This window comes from Anarrhichthys ocellatus, unplaced genomic scaffold (assembly GCF_004355925.1).
Source record: "Anarrhichthys ocellatus isolate YVR2014 unplaced genomic scaffold, GSC_Weel_1.0 scaffold194, whole genome shotgun sequence".
NCBI lineage: Eukaryota > Metazoa > Chordata > Actinopteri > Perciformes > Anarhichadidae > Anarrhichthys > Anarrhichthys ocellatus.
In genome coordinates, this window is record NW_022280224.1 from 1 (window position 1) to 14975 (window position 14975).

General features: G+C 42.7%; 2 protein-coding genes across 2 annotated transcripts in view; one reads left to right on the forward strand and one right to left on the reverse strand.

Annotated features, from left to right (window-relative positions):
* Positions 1-127: 127 nt before the first annotated feature.
* On the reverse strand, positions 128-6213 carry LOC116400722 (pannexin-1-like; the record flags this gene model as incomplete). Its single annotated transcript, XM_031878702.1, has 6 exons — positions 6077-6213; positions 4114-4334; positions 2878-2993; positions 2024-2211; positions 748-1026; positions 128-643 (listed from the first exon to the last, which is right to left on the reverse strand). Coding segments are annotated over exons 2-6 (1280 nt in total), but the record flags the coding sequence as incomplete, so codon positions are not given.
* Positions 6214-7398: 1185 nt separating this feature from the next.
* The window catches only part of rsf1a (remodeling and spacing factor 1a), a 22084-nt gene continuing 14507 nt past the window's right edge, over positions 7399-14975 (forward strand). The window contains exons 1-6 of the mRNA XM_031878707.1: positions 7399-8224; positions 11114-11205; positions 12283-12375; positions 12491-12696; positions 13663-13817; positions 14143-14253. Coding sequence (XP_031734567.1) covers positions 8071-8224; positions 11114-11205; positions 12283-12375; positions 12491-12696; positions 13663-13817; positions 14143-14253 — 811 coding nt within the window. The 5' untranslated portion in view covers positions 7399-8070. The remainder of the gene's footprint in view (positions 8225-11113; positions 11206-12282; positions 12376-12490; positions 12697-13662; positions 13818-14142; positions 14254-14975) is intronic.

Below are 14975 nucleotides of genomic sequence, written 5' to 3' on the forward strand. Positions count from 1 at the left end.
GGACCGTCGGTGACCGGCTGCAGGTAGAGACGATATATATATATATAATGTAGTAGACATTCAAATCGGGTCATACTACTTCCTTAAAAATATGGCACCTTGAACTTCGACCCTCTTGCTCATATACCTGCTGCACAAAACATTGTGGGCCAGAATAGCATGCATGGTGCAAAATGCAACCAGATGTAGTAGAACATCCTGCTTTTGACATAGTATGTTTTTAGACGTACTGTTTCTTTGGAACACAGAGTATGTTTGCTTCAATGTAGGGATTTTTGACATCATCATATGGAGCACACATTTCTTAGAGTTCTGACACTGAAATAAAACAACGGCCAGCAATACAAGTGACCTAAATGGTAAATGAAGAGGATTTGGGACACAGCCCTGGACACTGGCACACAAACACACGAGCAGCACCTTGATGTACTTGTAGGACTTCAGTTCGCTGACGTTCTCCTCCAGGAAGAGCAGATACAGAGAGAGATCGTCCCATTGGTTGGCGGGGTTGGGCAGGACGCTCACGGTGGGCAGCGATTGGTAGGTTTCCAGGAAGCGGGCGTGTCGGGTGCAGAAGAGGGGACGGGCGGCGGCATAGATCACCGCAGGAATCAGCACGATGAACAGGACCAGGTTGACGAGGCTGGAGAGGAGAGGAGGTATGACGAGGAGTTCCTCTACTATCATAAAAAATAATTTAAAAATGACCTCAAATCCAAACATTCAGTAATAACCAACGACACATACCTCAGCAAAGAGAAGACCCCCACCGCGATGAGCTTGCAGTGCACCTTTTCGGGGACGCTCGGGTCGGAGGCGAGCAGGCCGACACGCAGCTCGCAGCTGAACTCGTCGGTGACGGAGGCCAGGCGGAGGTAGTAGCCCAGGTAGACGCAGGCGCACAGCAGGGTGACCAGAGTCAGGCCGCGACACAGCAGGTAGTGCAGCAGCATCGACCGCGAGCAACGCTTGGTCATCAGAAACTTCTCCACCAGCGGGTACTTGAAACAGCCCTCGGTGGGGTCGCTGGGTCCAGAGAACACAGGAGAGAGAGAGAGAGAGAGCACAGTGGAGGATGATGAAGCGATTTCATTGATTAACTTAATAACTGTTGGGACTTCATTATATGGTTGGAACAAAGGGAGTTGGGCCTACCTGGCAGTTCAACAGCCTGATTTGAGTTTAATCACACGAGGCGTTAAATCTCACCTATGTGTGATTTTTGGTCCAATCCAAACACTGGGGTCTCATTGGACGAGGGCCACAGGCACCACAGGGGCTCCCTGTGCTACGGCCCTGACGTCAGTTAGACTATAACAATCTGCACTACCTACAGCTCTGGGCCATCCCACACGATTCGATTTGCATTCAAGGGGGCGCAAACATTATTGATGCTTTAAAGAAAACCTAGGAATAGTTTTAAATTCTCTGGTCGAACAATAGACTGTTTTGGATCTGAAGGAGAAGCGGATAACTTGCCCTGTACTCCACCAACTCTAACCTGCAGAAGGAAGAATCACATTCTTCAAACACGCTCCTGGCAGATCCCAACATAACTATAGCAAGACCAAGAGAAGAGAAATGGAGCATCTTTAAAAAGGAAGCAAAAGTTCATATTTCCTCCTCAGAAGTCCACGTCTCTGCAAATCATTAACAAACATATCACCTCGAATTCTAACCGTAGTTCCCTCTATGGTTAGAATTCGATTTATATCCGGGATTAAACTCTGAGGATCTTCTTCTCATCTGCATATTTGAAGGGCGTTATTTATCTGTAAAGTCCAGTAAACACATACAAGCCAATACACAAAATACCAGTCCTTATGGAACAGTTCACCAGTGGGGAGAAGGCCTGACACCGTCCCAGTGTGGTGACATTTAAATAATCAGTAGTGTACGAAATACCCTGCATTTTTTAAAGTTATGTGTGTGCATGCGCTTCTGTCAACATGTTGGGTCGAGTCCGGGATTGATTTCAAGAGAATTGTATGTAATAAGCTGGTGTTCCAGGCCCCCCCCGTACCCGTCTGGGGTGAGCAGTCCTGAGGTGTCCATGCGTTTGGCCAGAGTGACAGCGCAGTTGTAGCTCCGGTCCAGCTCCTCCATGATGAAGCCCAGGTCTGACTGCAGGAGGGGCGCCGCGGAAAATCTCCAGAACAACGCCGGCATGTACATCAGCACGGCCACCAGCAGCAGAATGTAGGGAAAGAACTGGAGAGGAGAGTAAGTAACAAATCATATTCTAGGCAATGACATTCCTGCTCATACAACGGTGGATAGAAGAGATGCAAACTCAGACAAACAGCTGTCCAAGTCCACACCAAAGCACAGGATTCCCTGTTCTGTCTTTAGCTGATATGGGACGATTGCTATAAAGTTTATAGGTTTTAACAGAGAGCAGACAGACAAACGAAAATGATCTGAATTCAGGTGAAGAAGAGCCTTATTCTGAGTCTTATTTTGATGCAAAGATTTGCACATGAGCAGGAATGTAGCACAATGTGAAAGCGAAAGCAGCGCTCTGCTCATTTAAACGTGCAATCAAATATTTTATCTCAGCTGTCCCGAGCTGGAGAGGATACCAAGCTGTAAATGATCTTCCACTTTACTGTGTGTGTATGTGTGCACTTTACTTAGCTGTGCTGTTCTAGTCTCTACAGTCAGATCCTTTTTAGGAATGTTAAGAGACACACACCTAACAACAACTTAAGGCCAAAAACATCTTCATAACGATATCCTCAACTGCGCCCTTAAAAATCACTAAACAAGAAGCCGCCTGGGCAGAATTGAAATGTCATCATCTATTGTCTAACAATCACACATAGTTTAGCAACTGTAACTGTGTGTGTGTGTGTGTGTGTGTGTGTGTACACCTACCTTGTGCAGCCACAGAGGTAGAGTGTGTGTGTGTACGGACGCCCAGCAGTACGAGTCCACATAAGCGGCCTGCCTCCAGGAGAAGTTGCTCGGAGCGAAACAGCTCATCTGGGTACCTGAGACACCAGAGGAAGAGGAAGAGGAAGAGGAAGAAATGAAGCACAGTAGTTGGTTTTTTCTATCATTATTATTTGAACATTTTAATCTGCAGACTTCTCTCAAGAAAAACAGATCAGGTTGTTCGTCTGTTTGAAATTGCTGGATTTTAAGACGTTTTTGAACCTCTTAAATATATTTAAAAAGGTTCAAAGTTCATGTAATGATGGAGTAAGATGTTTCTTTTTCTTCAGGATATCTGCTCTGTGCTTTAATCTAGAGCAGGGGTCTCAAACTCCTGGCCCGCGTCATTTTATGTGGCCTGCGAATCCGCCAGCAAAAAAAAAAAAAAAAAAAAAAAAGTTAGACTTGATAATAAAAATATCCCCATAGTCGAAATTATGAGATAGAAAGTCGAAGTTATGAGATAGAAAGTCATAACTATGATAGAAAGTCATAATTCTGAGATAGAAAGTCAAAATGATGAAATACTTAAACACAGCAGTCACAGAAGCAGCTCTTTGGCTGGTTACTGTACACTTGACATGGAAATGTATTGCGAGTACATTGAAGACTACTTTAAACGTGACTTTAAAACACATGAAATACTTCACGTGGGATTGTGCAAACGCACCCATGAAAGGATTTTAAGCATTGAACAAAGTTATTGTAATAACTTGTTTGACATTTGTCTTTGCTATTTTCTTTAATAGTTTGATCTTTGACAGAGTAATGTGGGTTTATTAACCCTAACTTAAAAGGATTTAAGTTATAATAACAAATGTGCTTCAATATATTTTACATTTATATAACTGCATGTACAATATTTTTACACTTGAATAAACAATAATCAAATGCAGAGACAGTTATTTAACAATATGTTAGGAGTAGTTACATTTACAACCGGCCCTTTGTGGGCGACCATGATGCTGATGTGGCCCTGAGTGAAAATGAGTTTGAGACCCCTGATCTAGAGCAGCAGCAGCTGTGCCGACCAACATGACCAGGCTACGATCAGCCTAACCTGAAACTACTGTGAAGCTTCCTGAAATAAGCCTCTGGACTGGACCTAGACTTGATCCCGGATCTTGATCACGAAAACGGACTCGGTACGTCTCGACTCCAGCCCCCCCCACTCACCGACCGAAACCTCTTGAGCGAAGGCCAGAGAGATGAGGAGGAGGGGCAGGCCCACCGCCACGCAGGTCACCATCTTGTCCACGGCCAGCTCCGTCCGGACGTTGCGGTACCGGGCATTGTTGGGGTCCTTCAGCAGGAAATCGCTGAACACGTACTCCGTGGCCACGTGGGCGATGGCCATCTCACCGCTCTTCTGTTAACCGGCGGCGCATCAATAACACCTGCGCACACAAAAATTAGGAAGCATCAGATATTCATTCTGCGTATGATATTTAAATGTTTCTGTTCAGTTTTAGATTATTTCATTTGCACAATGTAAAATACACAAACGAATAATAATCACAGTGCAGGAGGAGGCAGACAACACACTGGGCTTGTTTCCACCTAAATAATGTACAAATGAATACACAGAAGTTAGGACGACATCCTATTGATAGCAAAGTATTTGAACCAGATATATAATAACACAATAACAATACATTATCAACAACAAAAAGCAAAAAAAAATGTGTGCAGATGTGTATGAGTGCCTGTGTGTGTACATTGGCAACGATACTTGAGGAAAACAACTAAAACAGCAATTAAACGGTCTTTACAGACTCTTTCGAAACATTTTATAGAGGAACAAATGTTTTGTCCGGTGGGAGAAGACGCTCTGTAATTTGTCAGCCCTAAATATTTTTGAAAATGGACCTCTGCAAGTAAGAAATGTAGAAAGATTGACGAGTTGAGTAAGAATGAACCTGTGAATTTACTTTAAATTAGGTCTGGAGCTGATCGGGAATATATTCCTTTCACCCGAGAGTATCTTATAAATATAAACACATATTTCAGAAGTATTGATGTCAGAAGTAGTAGTAGTAAAAGTACTCTCCCAAGCTATGTTATAATATGAAAGATGGGGATACGTTATACTGTGCTAATCCTCCTGCCACACCGTCTTAAGCTCTCTGCCTTCTGGCTGGTCAGGGAAATTGAATTTGTGGAATGCAAATCAAGGCGTCCGGTAAACAGCCTGTGGTGATTTGAGGTAAAGCACAGTAGACAACCACAGATTATGATACCACACTGCTGCCTACTTCCCCACACTCTGACACACTTCAACCTAAATGAAAGCGGCATTACTTTGATGGTTACGATGTTCACTAACTTTGTGACGATGGCCGCTTTAATAGCCTCGAAGTAAGAGCCACACGTGTCTATAAAGTCATCTTAATCTTGTATTTATATTCTTAATATGTGAGAAATTCAACAATGGCAAATCTCTTCCACTTTTGTTAACATTTCCTCATTTACCATGTCTCTCATGCATGATCATTCTAGGGTCACGTGCATTTTGTCCAGACAATTATATGTTTCGCTTCACTTTTTTTTGTTGTTGCAATTTTAATGATACATATTTCTCGAAATCTGATAACCTCATTTGATTCCTGGCTTCTTTCCTTCGTCCTATTAGAACTTGAAGCTGCAGTTAACAACAGTAGTTGAATCTCAGCCTGATGTATTCTCAGGTATCTTAAACGTGCAGACACAATAGACCTGTGGCTGTTCGCCTTGTGTGATGTTGTCCAGCCGGTCAGTCCTCATCAGTAATGTGATGCAGCTCTGGCTGCTTTTGAGGTTAAAAAGTGGTGAAACATGTGAGCTTATTTATCAAAAACAACTCATGACTGTCTGCCCACAACATCATGTTTTGCATGTATAGTAGCATTTCATAGTCACTTTAATTCATTACATTTTTCCGCAACAAAAAATAAATCATTTGGAACCTAGGTTAACTTTGAGTACGTTATTTAACTAACGTTAGCTATGAGCGGGATCAACACACGCCCCTAATAAAACACCCGTAATACACGGACTTTAGCATGACTTCAGTTAAAGCAGTAACTTAACACTCACCGGTGGTTCTCATAACAAACTAGCGCTCGTTTGTATTCACCGCAAAACCGGATAATGAACTTACCTACCGACCTGCTCCCGCCAACTTGTATGTGTCAATTCTACACAACTTCTTCAGCGGGAAAGTTAACTAATATGTGTTTTAAACGATGTGGCAGACTAGACGTTCAATGAGACACCTCGAAAAGCTCAATTCAGTCTTCTTCCTGTGAGACAAAAAACTTCTTCCGTCCCCCTTAAAAAACTGATGCCTTCAAGTGCAAATCCACAGCAGCGATTTTCCAGTTTCATTGCTGCCTTCAAATGGAGCTCGTGAGCTTGTTTTGGGCAATCGAGTACGTACATTCGAGAACACGCTATTGTTTGTTTTTTGAAGGTTCATTCCCAATGAACGGTGGCGAAAGAAGTATTCATCGTTCACATAGGTAAAATATCTATATAACAGTGTAAAAAATACGGTGTTACAATTAAAAGTTCCCCCATTTACAATCTTCAGTAAAAGTACACAAGTATCAGCATCAAACTATACTTAAAGTGTCAAAAGTAAAAGTGCTTATTATGCAGAATGGCCCCTTTTAGAATAATATGTATTGTATTACTGGACAGTAATTAGTGATGCCTTCATGTGATCATCTCTTTAATGTTGCAGCTGGTAAAGGTGGAGCTGATTTTAATTACTTAATACTAGTATAAGCTACAAAATAAATGCAGTTTAGTAAGAAGTACAGTATTTGCCACTGACATATAGTGGAGTAGAAGTATAAAGTAGACATAAAATTGCAATATTCAAGTAAAGTACAAGTACCTCAACATTGTGGCCTACAGTAAAATATTTGTAGGCTGACAGACATTCCACAACTGCCCATGAAAGATATTTACTTTTGTTTTAGACTCATTGCCAAGCATGAAATGTTGAAATTAAGAAAATCAACAAACCAGGAAATCACTATTTGGGAAAAATGAAAACGTCATATTTCGTCAGCTGCAATAAAAACTGAGCTCCTGCTTCCAGTTTGAATGCAGCGTATTACGGACACACACATTCTATGTTCAAATGTGAAACAGTATAAATTCATCCTTCTACAGAGGCCCTTAAGTCCCAAAAGATGTTTTTGTTTTGTTTTGTTTTTTTACTGTACAAGATACACTTGTAACCACGAGATAATTAATTAATAAATACAACTTGTGAGCACAACATAAAAAACATCAACTTTAGTGACCTCGGCGGCTAAATTGCGATAAAAACACAATATATAAACATTGTGCGTATGGTTTATATACAGTATTTGTGGTCTGATTGTGAGATATTTCCAACAGTCCGTGAAGGCAGCATCCTCATGGGCAGCGTGACTATCTACGCAGCATGCAGTGGTACTGTGGTTTCATGGAAGAGACCGAGGGATCCTTCGTTTGTTTTATAAAGAACAACAAGCTATACACATCAAACTAATCACCAAGAATAACATTGCAGCGTCAGTTTGTTGTTCAGACCCCCGTTAGGTGTCTAATGTCTGTGGGGGATTGATGAAGAGTGAGTAAATGCTAGGCTAACGTTACTTATTCTGGAATCGTTAAAGCAATATAAAACAAACCATTTTGAAATGTTTTAGCTCTATCGCGTTGAATTCTGGGCATTTCTCGCTTTGCCCTCCCTGGTCCTCCCAACTTCTCGCAGCTGCGTCAAGTTACTATAAGATATGCACAGTTACCGGAAAGGGATGTATTGCTTGCCTAAAATAAGAGCATACCGTGTGTGCCTTACGGGAACATAAACAAGAACAATATTTACATTGCTCTGTTAAGCGTAATCTATTGGGTTTAAATGTAGTCTACGGAACTATAAGCGGTCATCTACAGCCTTTACTATCGTTTTATTGATTAACGAACACAACGTACGTCCCCAAGTGGTTTTATTTTGAAAATGTACACGGAAGCCGTGTGCTCTTGTACTGTCCAGATTGACACCGGTAGATGCTTCACTCCCTCCATTCATTTCATTCGCGCACAGTCGCATCCTAGCAGCGAGCCCTCCCCTCCTGTTTCTCTCCGCCTGGAAAGATGGCTGCTCCGGTGGTGGCGAGAAGCTCCGGCCCGGCGCTCTGCCCGAGCTTCGCGGAGGTCTGTTCTTTTCTGGAGCGATTCGGAGCGGTACTGGATCTGCCCGAGATGACTTTCCCGCAGATGGAGCGGTATCTGCGGGACACAAAGACAGGTGAGCGATCGGTGGTTAGCTGTGGCGGCGGTGGTGGTGGTGGGGCGAAGAAGTGGTAGAAGAGCTGCGACACTCGAGAACCGAAGGAGAAGGGGGTCCCCCACCATCACCATCGTGAGGATGATGAGGAATGCAGAAAACGTAGAGTGTGTGGCCCAACAGCAACACAAGACTGGGGGTTTAGTCCGCGAGCTTCTACGCTTTGAGGCACATCTTGGCCCGGGTCAGAGTCGAGTCCCTCGAAGTAGAAACGCGGGGTTTTTTTGTCCAAGTTTCTGAGGGAATATTTGGACAGAGAAAACGTAGACCGCTAACATAAAGCTAGCCCCACTCCAAATTCGACACACTTTGCGCTGTGTTGTGCTAAAGTTAGGGGAAACGGATACGGACGGGAGTAAAACATGGGCTCGCGAACGTTACCCAGACGGAGTTAAGTTGGAGTCAAGTGACAGATTGTCGATGGTGTTGTCAAGGCTGGTATCGATCTGTTCACGCTACATTTGGTGGGGGAGCCATGATGCAGCACTGCCTAGTGACCACACACAGCCAACCAGCTAGCTCCGGAGCGTTGTCAGGTGTAATTTTTCACCGGCCTTGCCTCACAGCCAGTCGGGTCTGGAATGACATCAGTGTCCCCTGTGTCTTTGTGTCGACCGTGAGCTCACGAGGGGATCATTTTCTACCTTCGATCTGCGTTATAGACGACTGTCAAAACAGAACGACTGATGTTAGCTAAAAACAAGGGATGTTATTTTTTTTGGCCGTTGGTAGAGGGTACTGTCAAATCTGCACAGGCGCAGTAGGGAATCTGGCTCCTGCTAACTGGTTAGCATCGACGATCCAACTTTTAGTCAAAGTACAACACAGACCGCTCCACTTGTTTTACCGCGTTATCGTTTGTCAGAAAGAGATGATTTATATTCGCAACTGTCGTGTTTGTAGCTTAGCAAACCGTGTTAGCCAGTCTTGCTTTATAGCCAGCGTGTGTTAAATTACCGTTAACTGTTAGTTATGTTGCTTCTATTAGCCTCTGTACCGTAGCGTTTTACAGAATGAAGTTAGACCCCACGGCTAATATTTCTACCGTAGTTAGCTGTTACACTTCTCTGACATTTCAGACTCGGACATGATTAACTACGTTTTCTTTGTCGGGATTCTGAGTTTGTGTTCCTGTAAAAATAAATAAGTAAATGTAGAAAACTTCAGTTCACTGTGCCAGGCAGCAGAGACAACTGTAATTTCCTGTGAGCCCGTGGGCTCCGTAACAGTCTCACACAGACCGCACATTAGAGCTTTATGTTTGTTTGAGTTACATTATGTTCCAAGGTTGTATTTTTAGTTATTATAGCGTGGTTACAAATGCTAATGGGCTTTTGTTTTGAAGGCAGAACCTTTTTAACAGTATTATGATAGATTAAACATAAATCCTCACACAATAATTGTCTTGCATCTTTAATACAAAGAAAAAAACAATAAATTATAAGGGTAAAAAAGAGACTCTGGGAAGGAATGGCAAGAGGTGTGTTTTGATGCAGTCTAGAATAAATCATCCATAATGTCACCATGCTGGTAAATATCATGCATTTTATAGCTTTTCTGCCTGCAGCATTTTTAACAGAGGTCAGGTACATGTCAATATCTCATACCCTCAAAGTAGTCTGTTTTGTATTGAGGCATTCATCTTATTGATAATAATAATATTTCCAAGACCATAATGTGATGAATTTTGGAATTCATAAAAAGTTGTAGAACATCATTTTATTCAAAGTTTGGCCAACCAGAGTGTGACTGAACATTCACATCAAACCTAGATTTTTTTCTTCGTGGTATTTAATCATTAGAAAAGAGAGGATTTCAACTCTTATTCTGAAACGGCAGAAAAATAGACTCAGTATTGATAACTGGCGAACGATCACTTTTTAAAACGCCTATAAAACATTGGCATTAATCTTAGCTGATCCTCTGCAGTTTGGATGACAAGTCTTAACTGATGAATGTGGTTTGATCTTTACAGACTATAATGAGTCCCTTGAAGACAACCTGAGATTTTATTTAGATATTTTCATAAGCGTTTTCTCTATGGCTGTGTTTACATTTACACAACTCATGCACTGTGCGTGGGAGAAAAGAGGGAACATCTGATCTGAAGTTCTCCAACGTTAGAGTGAAAAAAGTTTTCCTGAAAATGTAGCCGTGAGATTCCGGCGAGCACCCAGGAAGTAGCTGGCACTTCATTTTTTACTGAGATCTGTTTACCAAGCACTCGGTGAACACCGTGAAACATTCAGAAGCTAGCACATCACCACCAGTTATCTTTATTATACTTTCAGTGCAGAAATGGTTTTTAATAAGTGACCCAGGCAGTGCAGGAAACACATTGCACACCATAAGCAGCAGTGTGTTTTTATTGTTTATCTCAAAGCATTTAAGTTGCGCTGATAAACCGCCTCCTTTTTGTTCATTCACCAGTGGTTGGTCGTTTTCCAACAGCTGCTGGAAAAAAGATGTGAAAAGAAAATACTAGTGTTTGGATTGTAAAGGCGTCAAGTTGTTAAGTATTTTGTTACACACCTGTTTTTCATGGTTAAAAAAAGGGTAATTTCACACATTCAGTATTATGTTGAATCTTGAACCCACTTTCTATATTGTCATGAACACAACACTGTACCACACTTGGTAATTACAACGTTGGCTGTGCGTTGCAATATGATTCACCTGCAGAAGGGAAATGATATTAAGCCTTTCTGGTCAGGTCAGTGTCGGCTAAATGGAAAAAAAACAACCCTGCAGTTGGCTTTGAAGTTTTGCTTCAGGGCACTTTGGCAGGCTGAATGTTAGTCGTGGCAGCGACTTGTGAAAAGTTAATGTGTCTAATCGTCTTCGTTGCAGTTCCTAAACCGCTTGTGGAGCTCCACGTGAAGCTGCTCAGAAAACTGGGGAGGTCTGTGACTACTGACCGCTGGGAAAAATACCTGGCTAAGGTGAGGGCTCTATATGTGTTTGTAATGTGTTTGGCTTCAGATTCTGCTTAAGCTGCACTTGACATGATAAAACGGGACTGAGCGAAGAGGTCCAGCCATCAGTAAGTCCAGCTGTCTCTGGGCGGAGCTAAGAGACACTTCTCAGCGTCTGTGAACCTGCAGACGCTGAGAGCAGAGCGTTCTTTAGTGGGGATGGCGCACAGTCACAGCTCCATGTTTGTCATTTACGCTGACCTTGTGGAGCTTTAGAGTTACTGTGAGGAACTTTTAACGGGTTATGAAACAATCTCATTAATACTGACGCCTCTATATGACCTCATAAGTAAACGAGACCATCAGCGAGAAGAAGCTGTTTCTATAGAGTTATTCTTAAGGCTTATCATTGATGCCGTCGGATTGGATTCCTCGCCAAGTCAAATCATTCAGGTTCACCAGAAACCCCTTCAGCTCAGACTCCAGCAGGGCCTCCTGCAGAGACCAGGCCTACTGCAGACAGACCCAGATCCTCCAGCAGAGACCGGTCCACCGTGGACGGACCCAGATCCGGCTTTGCTGCAGCCTTCGACCTGCGTTCAGAAGCTCCGGCAGGAGGAGGAAAGCTCAGCATCCGGCAGCAGTATCTCCTCCTCCGGCAAGGAGCAGAGCAGAGCTTCGCCTCGCTACTCTGCCGATTCCCTCTGGAAGCCAACACTGATACCACGCTGCTGGAGGCCCAGGTCATATTGCTGGTCCCGCTGGATGGAAGGGAGGCACGGGAGAACAGAACCAGGACTTAGTGGGTCAGACTGTCAGACCCCTGCTGCGGTAAAATGAGAGGTTTTCTAAAGGGAGTCTGGTGCTAGGAAACACTTGAGTCCACAGGGAATGGCCAAAATCAATACAAAATAATAAGTTCCTTGCAGTAACTTTAAGTAGAGTGAGATTCCCACACTAACTGTAGAGCTTTAATTGTGTTTTGGCCAACAGATGGAGGAGACATATGAAATAATAATAAACCGGTCATATCAGCTTTGAGGCAGAGAACTTGTGCAAACAACCTCGTACACAGTGACAACATCTCTTCATTGTTTCCTGTAGGTTTGCCAGGAGCTGAACAGTACCTGGGCATGGGAGCTGGAACAGAAGGGCTACCAGGAAATGTCCATGGAGTGCAAGTCATGCATCCTCAAAGTATGACATGCCCTGCTTTTACTCCATGTGCTCAGTGCATCTGAAAGACTTGCAGCAACCACATTAAACCCCCCGTTCTCTTTCTTTCCTCACATTTCATTCGTTCCCCCTCCAGTATCTCTGCGAGTGTCAGTTCGATGACAACCTGAAGTTCAAGACGGCGATCAATGAGGAGGACCCGGAGAAGATGCGTCTGCAGCCCATCGGTCGGGACAAGCAGGGCCTGATGTACTGGCTTCAGCTGGACCAGGAGCAGAACATCCGGCTGTACACGGAGGAGCAGGACGATCTGGACGGATCCACTTGGAAGTGCATCGTCAGGTATTACTGTTCTGTTAGATACGCACCTCTCGTAGTGTGTCGACAGGTGGCACCACAGTGTCTCGGGCTGCAAACACATCTTTTGTTGTTGTTTTCTCTGTTTAAAAAAAATGTAGTTCTTTGCAATGTGGATCTTATTTTCTTAGAAAAGTGGTTTGTCATAGTTTTGTTTGGTTCGATTCACATTGCAAATGAACATCAACCTTGTCTTAAAGGGATCTGGTTATTTGAAGTGGGGTTGTATGAGTTACTTCTCCATCGTCGGTGTATTCCTTACAGTAGATGAAGTTTGGAGAAGCAGACCGCACGGGAGCAAAGCAATGTACTGCTGTGGACGGGGGGGCAGCAGCTTCATGTGTTTTAGACACCTAACAATAATCAATATCAGTTGATTTTGTTGGCTATATATAGAATATCTTCATCGCTTTACCTTGCCATCAGACAGCCGTTATCTACGCTCTCTTTAAATTCACAAGACTCCTTTTGACAAAAACAGGGATTTTTCCTCACAGAACACAGAAGTAGCTGGTTAGCTACGGGTTAGCTTGGATTCACCAAAGTCACACTTTAACAAACTAACCGACCGAGGAAGCAATGGACCAGCAACTTCTGTGTTCTGTGAGAAAAAATCCCTGTTTTTGTGAATGGAGTCTGGTGGCTTTGAAGGGAGCATAGACAACAGCTTCAGTTCCCTATCAGAAATGTCTGTCTGATGTAAGATCAAGTGGTGTAAATATTCTGAATATAGCGTACAATTAAACTGATATTGTGTCTAAAATACGTCCACAGCTGTACATTACTTTGCTCCCGTGCTGGTTTAAGTACTGAATACAACCCCACTCCCAAACATCCAAACCATCCCGTTGGCTGTATTAAAGTAGTCTCGTTACATATTTTCATCTCAATGATGACTTGTCTGTAGTTGCTGGATGAGTTTTGAGCCACTTATCAAAACTGTCTTCTCAGGAATCGTACCGACCTGGCCGAGGCTCTGGAGCTGCTGAAGTCTCAGGTTGAACTAAAACAGAATCCGGACCAGGACCAGGACCAGAACCAGGACCAGGACCAGGACCAGAACCAGGCTGGTTCCAGAAGCACCAGCCCCACAGAGAAAGATGAAGGTATGCTGGGCTCTTTGGATCGTACAAGTTATATTATGGATGGCAAGATTACAGCTGCAGCCCAACTGATTTCTTTTAAGGCCAAACAAAACAAAGCAAAAAATACCAAAAGTAATCAAATTATCTGAAATTGAACAATTGAAAAGTCCAATATCACTCATTACATTGTGCCACTGTCACCCTGCAGTAGTAATAATAGTGTATGAACAAGTTAAAATACCCAAGAGGCCAAGATTGATTGTGAAGTACTGAAATAAGTTAAAGAGCTGAATTTGTACTCAAAAACAACACTGTTTCTGTGTCTGTCTGTGTTTTGCTGACTCAGGGGATGGGGCCATTGGAAGCACCAAACTCTCCAGGACCGCTGAGAAACACACTGACAGTGAGAAGGTCGAGCCTATAAAGGAGGAGGAACCCCTGACACAAGGTACCATGGGTAAGGAAACGACTGGTTATCCTGCTTTTACGCATGTGTCATGAGAAAGGCTCCCGCGAATTAAGATCAGAGAGATGATATGTCATAATAATAAACTTAATTTATAGAGCACTTTTCATACAAGATACATAGCTCAAAGTGCTTTACAATAAAAAATAAATAAAAATGAGGCAAATTTAGACAATAAAAAGAAAGGAGTACATTTTAAAATATATTGCTGAAAGAAAAAAAATCAGAGACCATTATGAATAATATAAGTGATAAAAAAAAATACATCTCATATAGCTTTTGGTAGGGTATTCCATAATTTTGGAGCAATTAGAAAGCTTTGTTTTGCGTATAATTGTGTGTTTTTAAAAACCCAGCAGTAGAAGATCTGAAAGCTCGTGAAGGATAATAAAACAGCAGAGACTCTGCAAAAAAATACGATACTGGGAGCCAATGGAGTGTCACTAAAATCTGTGTAAAATGTTCTCTCTTTCTTGTTCTGGCACTACAGTTCAGAATAAGTTGAAATTTTTTCAGTTGACTGTCTCAGAGGACCAGTAAAAGAGCATTGCAATAATGTAATTTCTTTAAAGATGCTGAAAAACATGTTTATGCTTTTTATGTCAAAGGATCGGAACAGCTGTACTTTACTGTTTCTTTAACATTCTCTGTTTGGGATTCAGAGCATAAATATAGCAGCAAACAACTATTAGCTGTGTGTGTGTGTGTGTGTG